A 14,642-nucleotide genomic window follows, 5' to 3' on the forward strand; every position below is an offset into this window, starting at 1 on the left:
TAATATTTTAAATGCTCATGTGCACAGTAGGGATAAGTGTGTCTCTTAATCTTAAAACTCATAAACTGATATATTGACACCAATTAGCCCATTTATTGGGAAGCGTGGGTCATATAATGGCCATTGTTTATTATCTATTGGCCAATAAAATTGGACATTAGGGTTTGCCAGCATCTTTAAATGTTTTGCAAGAAAATCCAACACAATGATTGGTGCAGCCAGAACATTGGTAAATGTTCTGGCTGCCATCGGTTGGCAGATTTTGATTCCGTTATCCAGGGAATGGACAAAATTAGCTTTTAATTAAACTTTTAATGAATGAGTCAATTCTTTGTCTTAAATTTAGGTTGCAATTATAGTTTATATAAAACCACAGCTGCCAATGAAACCATATGTTTAAGAGGTTCACAATACTAACAAAAATACACACAGACAGATTCAGGGTTTATAATTAATCTTCATAATTTGAAGCATATTAAAGTCTTAAGATATTACAGTTGAGATAAACATGTGCATTGGTATAGACAGACATGCAATACAAAATAAACTACAGATACTGGTTGATGAAGAGGACAGCATTTACAAAAGCCTTTTTTTAATGATTCCAGTACCACTTGCTTTTTCCTCCCTTCTCTTACGTGCTCAAAAGCATCTCTACAAAATGTACAATATCTTCTTGACCCCAGGATTCACTGGAAGAAGATTAACTTCACTGCACACAAAATCATACTCCTGCCATTGAAACAAGTCGAGACATTGAAAGCTCTATAAATTAAGTACAGAAATATTTAACCTACAAAATAAATGGAATCAAAACAAAGATAATTTGCCATGTGGGTTTATCTGAAGATTCTGTTAGGCTGGTCACGATACGCTTTAAATCATTAGATCGAAACATATGTTCGGCGTGTCAACTCGGTCACATGTCGGATAAAATAATTCTCACAACTACCCAAAAAATAGAAGAATCTAACCTTCACAGGTTTAGCATTTTAGTTTTCTTTGAGATTATTGAGCTGCCACGTGATTTTCCACACCACGAAAACCCCTTCCCGTACAGAAAGTCAACACCCAGAAATGATTCATTTTTCCATATGCTTTTAGCAATACTTTCCAGGCGTATGTTGGAGGAACCCACTTCAGTACCTAGAGCAAGTACTGGATACAACACAGGGCCATCAGCTCCCCTCGCGAAATGAGCATCTCATTCCACGTCTCTATTGAATGAGCGCAATCATCTTCCGATAACAGAGAGCATTTGGTTTGATAACACAACCTCAGCTTCCCCATCACCAGAGGAGGTGTGAAAAGAGACAAGTAGAAAATCGTTCAGTGAAACATTTGGAAAAATAACTAAAGCGTATAATATATAAAAGCGATGAATAAAATGACTTAAAAGATGAGATTCCTTTTTTTTTTTTGTACAGTACAGATGAGACCCATGAATAAAACGTTGATATGATGACCGCATTGTTTCATACTAGTCTCACTGGGGCAGTTGGTAAACATCAGTGGTTTTGGACGATTTGTCACAGATTTGTGCAAATACTCTACGTTATATAATTCCTCCGGTCCACACACATGCCGGCCAGAAGCCCATTCATCTCTCTGCGTCAAAAATGATACAGCATGTGGTTTTCTATGTGCCTCTCCAGCCAACTCCATTACATAGTGCAATGATTCAGCAAAGACAAATCGTCGGTCTATTGGGCACATTCATCATTATATCACAAACCATCTAACCTAGGGTAAACTCGTCCTAACACCATCGTCCGTATTGTTCCTGGGAAACGCCATCTGTGGATCATCAGGAATCAAACGTCCCTCCTCGACCGTGGCTGCGACGCGAGAGCCTCGGAGGAATCGGGCCGTCCCGAACACCGCCTCGTGTCAGTCCCATCGGACGGATCACCTGAAAGGCTGCGGCCGCTGTACCATTGGTTTACAGAGTAGAGTAGAAAATAAAGATCCGAGAGGAAGTAGGCACTCTGACCTCCTGGACTCCACAAGCCGTGTGGACCGTCATGAGGTGAACCGCCGGTACTCTTCACAGTAGCCTTGAAGCCTTGACGCGTTGGATCCTTGAAGCCATGAAGCCTTGAGCCTGAAGGAAGAAACAAGATGACCAGCCACCTGTCGCCATTCGATAATGACGAAGACGATAATGACGATGAAGATGAGGAGGAGGGGGGGGGGGGGTTTCAGACCACCGCGGTGCTGTGTGGCTCGCAGCGAGCGTGGCAGCCCCCCACTGCAGTTGGAGGCCAACGGGGTGGCTACGGGCCGGGCCTGGGCGTATTGTACTGCTCGTAGCGGTTGAGCAGCTCTGGGTCGTTGGAGGCCATCTGGGTGAAGTCCTGGAAAATATCCTGGTAAGTCTCATCACCTGCCAGGGGGAAAATAAACACACGCCGTAAACAACTTGAAACCTCTCCTCAGAAGCACACGGTGACAACGCATGGGACCCACAGCTACGACTACCGCACAAAACGCAAAACCTTGTGTTGTGTTTGTTAGCGACGCAGAGTGAATCACTGCCAATACAACAAACAAAGGTTAGAGACTCTGACTTTCTGGAGCTCATTTTCGACTAGGACACAGGCATGCTAGTGTGTATTGTTCTTAACTGGGATTAAAAATACAATGCAGGGGACAGCCCGAGTAACAAAACCACCCAGACATAGAATAAAAAGTCAATCGGTACTGTTTAGGCCTACGGTGTTGCTATGGCAATCTTATCGTTGGAAAAGGCCCCTGCTTTAATAAGCATGCAGGTACACAGCATTAGTATGTGTCAGTAGTGTCGTGTGTCAGTGTTGGAGAAAGAAGGAAAAAGAAGGTTGGGCCATACCTCTCCTTGAGGGCTGCGGCGCGGCTCGAAACAAACAAAGAGAGAAACACAGACGGGGAGGAGAAGAGAGAACAGGACAGGCAGCCGGCAACGCTCGGAGGAAAACAAGCGTCAGAAAGCAGTTTGTTACCAGAGTCACGGAGTCAGAAAGAAAGACAAGGCGCATAGAGGGGAGAGTTTTTGTTAACAACTGTATTATGTTTTTTTTTTAAAGTGCAGCAGGTTTTTCTTTTTTATGTACAAAACTACAGTTGCCTTGGCCATGGCTGCCGTGAATAAACAAAGAGAAAAGAAAAGAAAGGCACACACTGTAAGGAGAGGCGTGAGGAGAGAGGAGTGGAGCACTGGTCGCAGGGTAGTGAGTGAGACAGAAGGGTGTCGTCGGTTAATTGAGTGTTATACGTAGAAAAAGGAAAAACAAACAAGTCCCGTTCTGTTGCAGAAGTAAACAAGTGAAAACGTGGACCCGATGTACAATGTCCTTCTCGTGCCCCACACACACACACACACACACACACACACACACACACACACACACACACACACACACACACACACACACACACACACACACACACACACACACACACACACACACACACACACACAATCCAGTGGCTGTAAATGCTCAGGATAAAAACGAAAACAAAAAACAAAAAAAACGGCCTTTGTTTAAAAGATGAAAACAAATAGTACAACTCAGTTTTGGGGGCCTTCTGGTAACTTCACTTTCTATAAACCCCTTGCTCTTGCATCAGTACATGTTGCGTCACCCCCTTAATTCAGGTAAGACATCGCAACTTTAGTTCAACCGCCACCCCCCACCCCCACCCCACACCAACATCCATCCAGGCTCTTGAACGTCACTCATCAGGCTCAGTGTTCAGCTGATTGGGGGGTCTGACTGCGAGGCCGTCTCTCAGAGGAAGACCAGGGATTAGCTTGATTAGGGGAAGCAAGGCTAATCTTTCCGTATGGAAAAAAAAAACAAGGTGAAGAGGATCCTTCTGCAAAGCACACAGCGTTCCCGCCTGAACCCAGCTATCGTCGCTACCTGTCGGCCTTAAAGGTCCCCCATCGCTGGGCTCCAGCGGCCTACTATGCCCGTGTGTGTCAGAGTCTCGGTTCATCATGTGACATGCTGTTTCCCCCCCCTCAAGTATCTTTTGAAAGACAAGCCAATCAAGCAGGTCCGATTGAGCAACATGTGTTGTGTATTGTTCTGGATTGAAAGAGTTTATCCAATAGATCTTAATGTTTATCCAATTGATTAATACAAGTTGAATAAAGTTGGCTTGTAAACATCCACTTAAATAAGCAGTCAACTTTGGTTGCTATAAAACAATAAACATGGGACCTTTAAGGCACTACTGGTCAGAATAGTTCCCATTTCACATTAAAACGACCACATAACATACAGGTTTATATGCAGACCCCCTGGTCTCTTCAACACTCGACAGGTAGTGTCACAAGAGAGACTGGTACTTCTTCCTGAACATCATTTTACCGAATGGATAGCTGCCTACAGAATACAACATTTAACATTTGGTGAAAGATACTCCATTTCAACTAAAACTGTGTATTATTACGTTTCTTTCCACCGCGAAGACTTGACAGTAAACCAGCTGTTATGACCAATAGGCACAGAGTGCACTTCAAATCATCTTCGGTAACGACAGAACATATAGGGAGTTTCACCAGCCCCCTCTTGTGGTCGATGCAGGTAAGTGCAAGAGCAACAGATGTCCAACTCATGTCGCCATTGACAAAGTACTTTCACCCGACGCACATATTTGGGGCTGGTGCTAAAACTTCCTTTCCAAGTTCTGACAACATCAACATTACACATTTAGACCAGGGATACAATTACTAAGCATATTGGTTAAATCAAAGTGCCTTTGTCCCAAATGAAACAACCAACAGTGTTTAGGGTATGGCTAATCTTAGGGTACAGGTGATGGAATAGGGGTTCATTCAGTCCGTAGTTCTTGAACGTTCTTGAAAGTCTTTGTGAACCATTTAGTTACGTTTTTTTCTTTGTAAAGTCATCAACCAATTGAGATAAAGGATTGCATAAACTATCAGGTTAATTCTCTCTAAGTCTCTACATGGCTAGAAATGACATTTTCTATTGCACATAATGGAGGTGTCTGGACTTAAATGTGGACTTAAGTCTGACTGTTTCTTCTTCTTCAAAAAAAAAATGAAACCATGAAATTTTACAATTCTGGGTGACCGCATGCTTTTTGGCCTATTAGCAGATACAACTTTTACCAGGCTGATTTAACAATCTCATACACAGCCCTCATAATGGATCAACACAACACGGTAACACACATAAGGACCCTTACAGGATGCAAACACACAACCTTCTTAACTCTCACTCTTGTGCAAAGTGTGTCACGAGACACACAGGAAATACATTGCCCCTGCCATAGTCTCTCACCCGCTCTGCCCCTGACAGAATATATAGATATACTGTATATACACGCAGTTTACAACAGTTATTTATGCTTATATGGTTTCTGGGATTATCAATACATATTCAGTAGTTTAAAATAGATCATATTTTTTTTTTCTCTCGTGACGACATCACAGGGGATACTCATAGTTTTGGAGATATGGTCGGCGCATCACAAAAAAAACAAAAAAGTTAAACATGAGTTGCTGAAAATCGAACCGCACGACCACTTTGAAAGAAAGAAGACCAGATATTTGCATAACTGTTGGAAAGGAATGTGCATAAATAAGTCTCTGAGGTCTGCAGATTGCATCGAGAGAGTGACATAACGTTCACGTCTTTAAAAATCCTAAGTCATTCAATAGTAAGGAATATTGCCAGATAGACAGATGTATCCTCAGGAGGTTTTTAGTGTCTCTGTTGGCAGTTAGCTGGTAACCTGGATAGTTTGCTTTTGAATGACATTATGACTTAACAGGTGACAGGTATTTGATGTCCCACACACAGCTCAAATAAACGGACAGCTCCTCTCCAATACTCTAACAGCCATAAGACGTGGTTCTCCAAAACATTGTTTACCATTTTTCTCCCTTTTATATAAAATATATTAAGTCCATGTCTCTACCATCATGGTTACATGAGTACATTTTCTAACCTATCATCCAGGGTACAATTAATGCATTGTGCATTCATCCTCTCAAATACAAGAGGTTTCACTTTGAAAACAATGATTTGGGGATTTATTCTATCTTGATGAGGGGATGGCTTATCCCCCCGGCAACTTGAGCTGAGCCTGGCAACTGTCTCAAGTGCCAACACACACACACACACACACACACACACACACACACACACACACACACACACACACACACACACACACACACACACACACACACACACACACACACACACACACACACACACACACACACACACACACACACATCCTGTGAGACACAGGATGAAAACACACAGCAGTGGAGAGAGTGAGACCAGACCACAGTACAAACTCACTGTCTCGCTTTTCTAACCTCACAGCAGCAGCACGTTGTAACAGCAGAACAGTTCTCTGCTTCATCAGGAGTCGAATAATCTACTTATTAAACACCAGACACTAAGACGGCAATTGTCCATTCTGATTGGCTAAACATTGTGTCAACAACATTGGATTTTGGCCAATCAAATGTGATTGATGCCTCCTCTCTTTCTGGTTAGATTCTAGTGTTTGGGAGTTTCACCCCCCACCCACAAGAGGTGCATTCACCTCTGAAACGTGTCTGTTGTGTTGTGTTGTGTAGTATACGCGAGTGTGTGCATGTGTGTTTGCTTCGGATGCGTGTGTGTGTGTGTGTGTGTGTGTGTGCGCATGTGTCTATGTGTGTGGTTGCGCTCTTGCATGTGCGACGCCTAGGGTCGGTCGAGCTGCAGGCTAATGAACTCCTGCATGCACTTCCTGTACTGCATCTCGGTGGGGCTGTGGGAGGGGTATTGACCTGCGGGACTGTAGCCCTCCGCCTCTCGCATCTCCTCGTTCATCTTGGCCAGCCGCAGCCTGTGGGGGAGGGGGGGGGAAGCACAATGTCGGTCACGATGACATGGGACTGGGGTCAACCGTGGGCCGTAGGCAGGGTCCAGGGGGAATCAAGTTTGCTTCGTTACACCCAAACAAACCAAAAGAAAATGTAACAGTTGAAACATTCCTACTCGTTGAATTTGTTGAATATCGGTCAAATCAGTTGAGAGACCGATATGATGTTCACCAAAATATTGATAATGATGCTAAAGGATAATGGTATGATGTTAGCTAAAAGGAAAACATTTGTTTGATGGTACCAAAGTAGGGGTACCTCACCTGAGTGGTTGAGTGCCGGGGGGGTACTTAAGACTAAAGAGGTTGGGCAACACTGCCGTGCGCTGACGGAGCCGGTGAGGGTAAACCGAGGCCTTGACACGGACACACCTCATTCAAAGTGAGTGCATGAGCGCGGGCGCTTACAGGGTGACGATGTCGGCGTTGGCGGCCTCCACGGCCATGGACAGGGGGGTCTTCTCCTCCATGTCTGCCGCGTTTTGATTGGCTCCTCGTTTCAGGAACAAACACACCTGTCTGGTTTGAAGAAACACGGAGGGCGGTCGGTCAATACAGTGGTAGAGTACTAGGTAGTTCTTTAGTCATAGAGCATATAAGTTATATAGAGTATGGTTATACTTCAAGTATAGTCATTGATACATAAAACAAAATACCCTTCATTACCGTTGAGTTATAAATACTATATTTATGAGTATTGGCCTTATTTCGTAGTAGTAATTATTCCTTGGTTTATAGAAAATGAACTGATTCCATTGGGTTTATGAACATGGATAAATGGTGGTCATTGGTTTGGTTCCTAGTGAACCTTGTGAAGGGAGGGAGCAGGCATCCCTCACCCCGTGTGACCCAGGATGGTGGCGTGGTGGAGGGGGGCCCTTCCCTGGGCGTCCTGCTGGTTCACATTGGCTGCGTTCTGGAGCAGGAACTCACAGGTGACCAGCGACCCCTGCAGGCGAACAACAGTATTACACCCTTATAGTCTCGCAATGGAAATCAGCCCACGTGATGGTGATTCGCATGACCCCACATTAAATCAGTTTACACAAGTATCTTTTTCAACCAAGCATGCAGGTGTTTCTCACGGCAATTCCTTTATGAGATATTGCGTCTGGATAAGATGAGGCTTCTAAATGCAAAAAAGCCCACTGTAGTTGTAGAAAGTAACCTATTTAATGTAAGCATACATCCGTCTCCTCTCTGGCAGAATGAGTTTACAGTTTCACAGAGCCTTTTAACACCGCCTCAGCCCCACTCCGCAATGCAAAATTCCTTACAACAAAGGAGAGAGATGTTTACCTAAAGGCCCGAGGCCCTTGCATCGTTGCCAATACGTGCAAACTCTTTTTTTTATTTGTTTGTGGCCGGCAGTTAGGACCGGCAGTTATCGGTATGTATTGACCAGCGGATACTTAGACCACCCCCTTCAGTTGAGTTAACTACCGGCCATTAGTGATAAAACACAGTGGGGCTAGATAATAAATAAGAAAGCAAATATAGAAACAGTGAAAAACATGCAGATATTCCACAACATGTGAGCTCTTCGAATGGCCTCAACCTTAATTCACCCCATCGGCCCATCTCTCTAAACTAGTCTTTCAAAGTAAAAGCCTCCCTTAGCCGTGGCTCACCCCCTGCACGGCCATGATGAGCGGCGTGCGCTTCTGGTCCTCGGCGTTGACCCAGTTGACGGGGGCCCCGTGGGCCAGGGCCTCGGCCATGTCGGGCAGGCTGCGGGCCCCCGCCGCCCAGTACAGCTGCAGGCCCGCGCTGCAGTCCTTGGGCTCGTAGAACACCGGCTCCCTGCAGGGCGAGGCGGGGGGCAGCACCGCCGGCATGGCCATGGGGGGGGCCTCCGGGGGGTCTGGGGGAAGCACAGGAGGTCATCGTGAATGGGGAGTCACACCCCCCCCCCCCCCCCCCTGGTGGAGCTAGGCCCCGCCCACCAGCACAATTTTATTTAAGAAAACATTCCGATCACTATTTCCTCAGATACTTTTTTGTTTGTTTTGTTTGGAGTTGCCGTGCCGACGATCGCTCTCTTGCGTAAGCCACTCCCCCTGGTTAGAATCTGATTTGGCCGGGGTGTTGCCAGGACGTTTGATTGACACTATGAGCGTGTCAATCCTGTGAGAGTCTGTATTTCGGTAACCAGGTAACCGAAAAAGAAAACGGTTGCTCACAGGTAACTCGTGTAGCAGCATGCGTCGGCAATTTGAGTCCTTATTTGAAACAGAAACGTTGTGCCTTAAGGGTTGAAAGTTGGATCAGGATCAAAACATTTTTGCAAGTCTTGCAATACGGAGAGCCAATGCGTTCTCGCCATTGGTCCCAGTGGCACTCGAACCCCCCTAACCTTGGCAATGAACCATGCTCTATCAGTTGAGCTAGACAGGCCAGTGTAGAGGAACTACATCACACAGAAGGTAAAACATTGTTACTCATTGTTACAAACTACATCACCCAGAAGGTCAAACATTGTTACTCCTAGCAGGACACCATATTATGTTACAAACATGCAGCACCCTTTTATAAAGTCATTCTGGAGCTACGAGTACACTTGAGAATCATACTGCAACAGTTTACGATTCTGAGCAGATGGGCCATCCGAACAGTGCTGTAGTTTATCTGGTTCATCACGTGCTCTACAACACAAACATGACCCCCTGAGTACTCTGGGTTCAGTTTAATGACCAAACGGGTCCATCAACACAAAGCTATCGATCAGCTCCTCCCCGGGACGTCTGTGTGAGTGCTTGGTGGGAGCGTGCCAACCTGTGTCCGCCGGGCTGATAGTAGAGGGTGTGTCGGCCAGCATCTCCCTGCTGCCATCGGCGCTGTTCTGAATGCCGCTGTCTGCACTTCTGACTGTGAAACAACACAACCGCCGCGGTCACTACCGGCCAGACGTGTTCTGGAGAAAGCAAGCTCTAAAAAAAAATATTAGGAACTCCTTTTGTTTCATATTTTCGTGTCACCACAGGCAAGTCATTTAGTTGAAGTCTGTTTTGTTTTGTTTTTGCTCAGCCTGTGCTTTTGTTGCTTCGGGTCTTAAGGGCTGATTATGGCTCCACGTTGACACGACGCAACGGGGTTTACGGACCCATTACGTATTGCGGACCCTCCTCCTCCCAAATGTTGCTAACCTTGCGCGGAGGCGCAAGGTTAGCAACAAAACGCAGCAAGGGCTGTGATTGGTCCGCTCACTCAAACCCGACGCAGAACCAAAACAGCTTCACGACTGCGTCGAAGCGTCTGCGCGCTCATTACGTTGCGTCGACGTGGAACGATAATCAACTTTTCAGCCGCCAGTTTCGGGTCTTTCTCCCAATTTCAGACTCTGTAACCCGGTAACATCAGAGCGTTCCTAATATTTTGAACCGAGCGTCACCCCGTGTCAAACCCCTAAACCCTTCACCGCCTCGTCAGCAGCTGAGGCAGGTTCCCTGCAAAACACCAAACGTATGACACAACAACAGCCCGGACGACCGCACATGAACCACGATGGCTGAGGTGAGAGCACCCCCGGAGCAGAGCGGATGGTACGCCCCACACTGGGGCCGACGGGAGGGAAATGGCCCATGGGAGGTCCTGGAAGGAAGGGGGGCGGAGGGGTGGGCTGGGATGGGATGTAAGTCGACAGCCCCGAGCAGTGAGTAAAAACGGAAAGATGAGCGAGGAAGAGGAGGAAGATGAGGAAGAGGCGGAGGAGTAGGGGTGGGGGTTGGTGGGGTGGGGGGGGTCGAAACATCAAGCTTTCAGTACTTACTGTTCCTCAGCTTGGAGGAAGTGTCAAAGTAGGAGAATAGCGAGTCGAGTTCGTCGGCACAGAAGAGAGAGTCACGACGGCCACTGGCTCCAACTACGCAAAGGATGGGGGAAGGATCAAAGGGCCGAGGGGATGAGGTACAGGTGTTGGGGGGGGGGGGGGGGGGGGGGGGGGGGTTAGAGGAAGGCAGGGATGAGGAGGGGGTTAGACGGAAAGCGCAGGGCAGCCAGAGAACAGAGAGAGGTAGAGATTGAAGAAGACAAGGATTGAGAGGAGAGAACAGAGAAGAGAGAAAGAGAGAGAGAAAAAGAGAGAACAGAGGGAGAGAAAGAGAGAGAAAAAAAGAGAGAGAGAGAGAGAGAGAGAAAGAGAGCAGGAAGGGTGAAGCACAGGAAGTTAGACTAGAAGCTCAGCTTTACTCAAGGAGACAAAGAGCATGAGGCTACAGGAGACAGAGAGGGTGTTGCGATGTTCTTTTGAATAAAAGTAACATCTCCGCTACAACAACCGTTTCCTGAATGGAAACCAGGGACATCAATCCTCTTTACTTCTGAGGACCATCAACGTGTGTTTGTGTGTGTGCCGTGGGAATGGTCGACTGAAACAATCGCAAAAGGCAAACGATCAACCATGTGCGAAAAACACAGTAACACATTGGCAGGCCACAATTCTATCTCTTGTGGATGTCTATTTTAATTGACATTTTCCAGTGGTGGTTGTTGTTTTCCTCTTTTGTTTTGCATTTAAAAAGCAAAAGGGCTTTTAAGTGCAAGACTCAGCTTCATAATAATAGCAATTATACTAATAATACATCTAGGAACTGAAGCATAAAACAACAACAAACAACTAAGAGTGACTCTAAAGTGAGTCCAGCTCCAACTGTACAGAATGTTAACCGGCAACAAATAAGAAGCTGAAAAAGGACAACTACCAACCTGCCTACCCATTCTCCAGGCTCGACCCTTGGACCCCTGACCAAGACGATATCAAGGTATCTAGAAACCTCCGTCGGGTCGGCCTCTCAACCCCTCACACCCGACTCCAGATCAGCCGTCATCTCTAGTTAAAAAAAAAAACCCCGTGAGCTGACCTGACTTCCCGGAGGCGTTGGAGGCGGGCCTCAGCTTGGGGGTGGGGGGAGGCGGCCGGGGGGGCAGGTGGTCGTGGCTGCTGCTCAGCCTCTTCTCCTGCTTGCTGAGGGACACCACCTTGGTGCGGAGCTCCTCGTCCGACGGCCGCCGTACGAACCGCCGCTCCACGTACTTGGCCTTGATGTAGGCCTCGATGTCCTGCCTGCGGACGGAGGTCAGTTACAGGGCTTCCCCTTGGACCGTGCTGAGCTGTCTGCTGTGACACCGTCCATTACCCGTTAGGGGTTTAAGAGACGACTATGCTGAGTGTATTCTCTCCATGAACCTCTCTCTCATACGCAAGAGAGAATTCAATTTAATCCTATTGTACCACAGAGAGATAGTGGAATTCATTGAATTCCCACTCTTATAATGGGCTTAACACTGGATTCCTCTACTCATTGTATTACTGCACACGCATGCAATAGAGATTATAATTTTAAGTAAAATGTGATTTACGTAAAAATGAATATATTTCTATTACTTCTTCTCCTGTACTTCTTGCAGCAGTGCCTGCATTTTATCTTTTTACATGATAAATTCCCTCTATTTTCTATTCCGGAAATTAAGATTCTATCCCTATCAAACTCAATTTAATTTGATATGTCTCTTTCAAAGTAAAAGCACCCTTGTTCAGAGCTGAGTGAATGAAAGCAACCAACATAGTCTTGGCTCAGGCAGTAGAGTCTAGTAGAAGCGGCCTGAGGTGGAGGTGGTGGAGGAGGTGAAGGGGGTTTACCTGGGGTCTCCGGGCTGTGGTTTCCGGGCAACCAGCTCCTCTCTACGAGCCTCGAAGATACCGTTGACCACCTGGTTCCCTAGTCCACACATCAGCTGGAACCGCACAGGAACAGAGAGAGACGAAACGCATGAAAACCCGTGAATCTGTGAGTGACAGGTGTCAGAATCTGTGTCAGAACCCCCCCCCCCCCCCCTCCTGACCCGCTGGTGTTCCCCCACCTTGAGCAGCTCAGGCTCCCAGGTGTCCAGAGTCAGTGACCGCACCTTGGAGAAATGGACCCCAAGGCTCCTGCAGAAACAAGCGTTCAATGGAGGACAGAAAAGATAGTGTACGTTTTTTTTTGTTTTCCCTTTTATCCCCGTCACGCAAGAGGCTGCAATTCCACTTTATGACCACCAGGTGGAGATCATGCTCCATTGGATTAGATTAGATAAACTCTAACGTCTGTTTACACAGAGATTTGTCTTGCATTACACATCTCTTCAATCCTCATAGCAAGACATAAAAACAGCACATAAAAACATTTACACAACATTTAAGAGCCCAAGAGTCCATACACACAGATAAACCCATAAGAGTCAGGGGTCTCACAGTCCAATAAATTAATGGCCATAGATGTCTCATGGTTGTGTAAAGTGATATTGGGAGTGTGCAGAGTGTTTGCACGTGAGATGTATGTGGAGTCTGTTTTTTTTTTTGCAAAATCAAGAAACTACACAGAAGGAATGAAATGAAGGGTAGCCTTCAAATGAAGAGTGCCCTGTCTATCTTCATAATTAAGATCCAAAATGGCCCTTTACAGTACCTGGTGTACCATGTACGTACAGTCCAGTGTTACGTGCAGCGTAACGGTACCGCAGTGCAGTACCTGTGGATGCCAGAGCACTGGATGCAGAGCGTGATGCCCAGGTTGATGCTGGCCCAGCGGGGGTCCGGCTGGCCGCAGTCACAGCAGCAGGAGTTGCCGGGGATGGTGAGCACCTTCTGCAGGGCGCTCTCCCCCTTCAGGGGCTTCTCCTTGGGCTCGCCCCCAGAGTCCAGGCTCCCCGTGGACGTGGACGCCCTCCTGTCCAGCTTCTGGAGGGGAGGGGAACACGTCTGTCAGTGCGACCTTCCAGAGAGCTGGACCCATGTAGCCCGATTGTTTCCTATTGTATTGTCACATAGTGAGTGAGTGAGTGAGTGAGTGAGTGAGTGAGTGAGTGAGTGAATGAGTGAGTGAGTGAGTGAATGAGTTAGAGAGTGAGTGAGTGAGTGAGTGAGTGAGTGAGTGAGTGAGTGAGTGAGTGTAGTGAGTGAGTGAGTGAGTGAGTGAGTGTAGTGAGTGAGTGAGTGAGTGAGTGAGTGAGTGAGTGAGTGAGTGAGTGAGTGAGTGAGTGAGTGAGGGAGTGAGGGTGTGTGTGTGTGTCTCACCTCTTCCTCGTCTCCTCGCTCGCGGAAGGCGGTGGCGATGCTGTTCTGGACCGCTTTGATCCAGGCCTGCCTCAGTTTCTCAGAGTCCGCCTGCATCATACAGCTCCTGCAAACACACAAACAAACACATTAACACACGTCACTTAATCGCTGCGGAAGTACGTCAAATACTATCTCACATGTGTGTTTATTTTTCTGGGTGGGTATTCCCGTGCGTCGTGGGTGTATACACATGTTTGTGTCTATTTATAGTCGTGTGTGTATCTATACACCTGTGTGTGTGTGTACACGCGTGTGTGCACACGTTTGTGTGTACTAACATGTGTGTGTATTCACGTGTGTGTGTGTGTATTCACGTGTGTGTGTGTGTGTGTGTGTGTACTCACTTAGTGGGGGACACCACCTCGAAGCAGAAGCGTCGCTCCACGTCCTCGCAGTGCTTCACCGTGCACAGCCTCAGGTCCTCCACCACCACTGTGGGGTTGTCCTGGGGATTGGGGCGGGTACCCAGCGTTAGCCACACACACTGCACAGACACACACACACACACACACACACTGCACAGACACACACACACACACGGGAGGAGGTCCTACCTTGAACTTCTTCTGGTAGACTAGCTGGTTGTTTTGGATAGAGAACCATCGCCTGAATCACAAGGTAGAATAAAAACATGTACGCTATT

The 14,642-nt window shown here is 46.9% G+C and overlaps 1 protein-coding gene across 2 annotated transcripts in view; it reads right to left on the reverse strand.

Moving 5' to 3' along the window:
• Window positions 1-437: 437 nt before the first annotated feature.
• Window positions 438-14,642, reverse strand: part of LOC132469367 (arf-GAP with coiled-coil, ANK repeat and PH domain-containing protein 2-like) — a 48,103-nt gene continuing 33,898 nt past the window's right edge. Inside the window, exons 11-24 of one of the 2 annotated variants that reach the window (XM_060067324.1) lie at window positions 14,554-14,605; window positions 14,344-14,444; window positions 13,958-14,063; window positions 13,413-13,621; window positions 12,763-12,832; window positions 12,542-12,636; window positions 11,763-11,965; window positions 10,673-10,765; window positions 9,679-9,771; window positions 8,535-8,767; window positions 7,743-7,852; window positions 7,312-7,422; window positions 6,809-6,867; window positions 438-2,386 (exon numbers count right to left, since the gene is read on the reverse strand). In XM_060067324.1, coding sequence (XP_059923307.1) covers window positions 2,277-2,386; window positions 6,809-6,867; window positions 7,312-7,422; window positions 7,743-7,852; window positions 8,535-8,767; window positions 9,679-9,771; window positions 10,673-10,765; window positions 11,763-11,965; window positions 12,542-12,636; window positions 12,763-12,832; window positions 13,413-13,621; window positions 13,958-14,063; window positions 14,344-14,444; window positions 14,554-14,605 — 1,645 coding nt within the window. In that variant the 3' untranslated portion in view covers window positions 438-2,276. The remainder of the gene's footprint in view (window positions 2,387-6,808; window positions 6,868-7,311; window positions 7,423-7,742; window positions 7,853-8,534; window positions 8,768-9,678; window positions 9,772-10,672; window positions 10,766-11,762; window positions 11,966-12,541; window positions 12,637-12,762; window positions 12,833-13,412; window positions 13,622-13,957; window positions 14,064-14,343; window positions 14,445-14,553; window positions 14,606-14,642) is intronic. The other variant, XM_060067325.1, reaches the window with a different exon arrangement.

This window comes from Gadus macrocephalus, chromosome 12, assembly GCF_031168955.1.
Source record: "Gadus macrocephalus chromosome 12, ASM3116895v1".
Taxonomy (NCBI): Eukaryota; Metazoa; Chordata; class Actinopteri; order Gadiformes; family Gadidae; genus Gadus; species Gadus macrocephalus.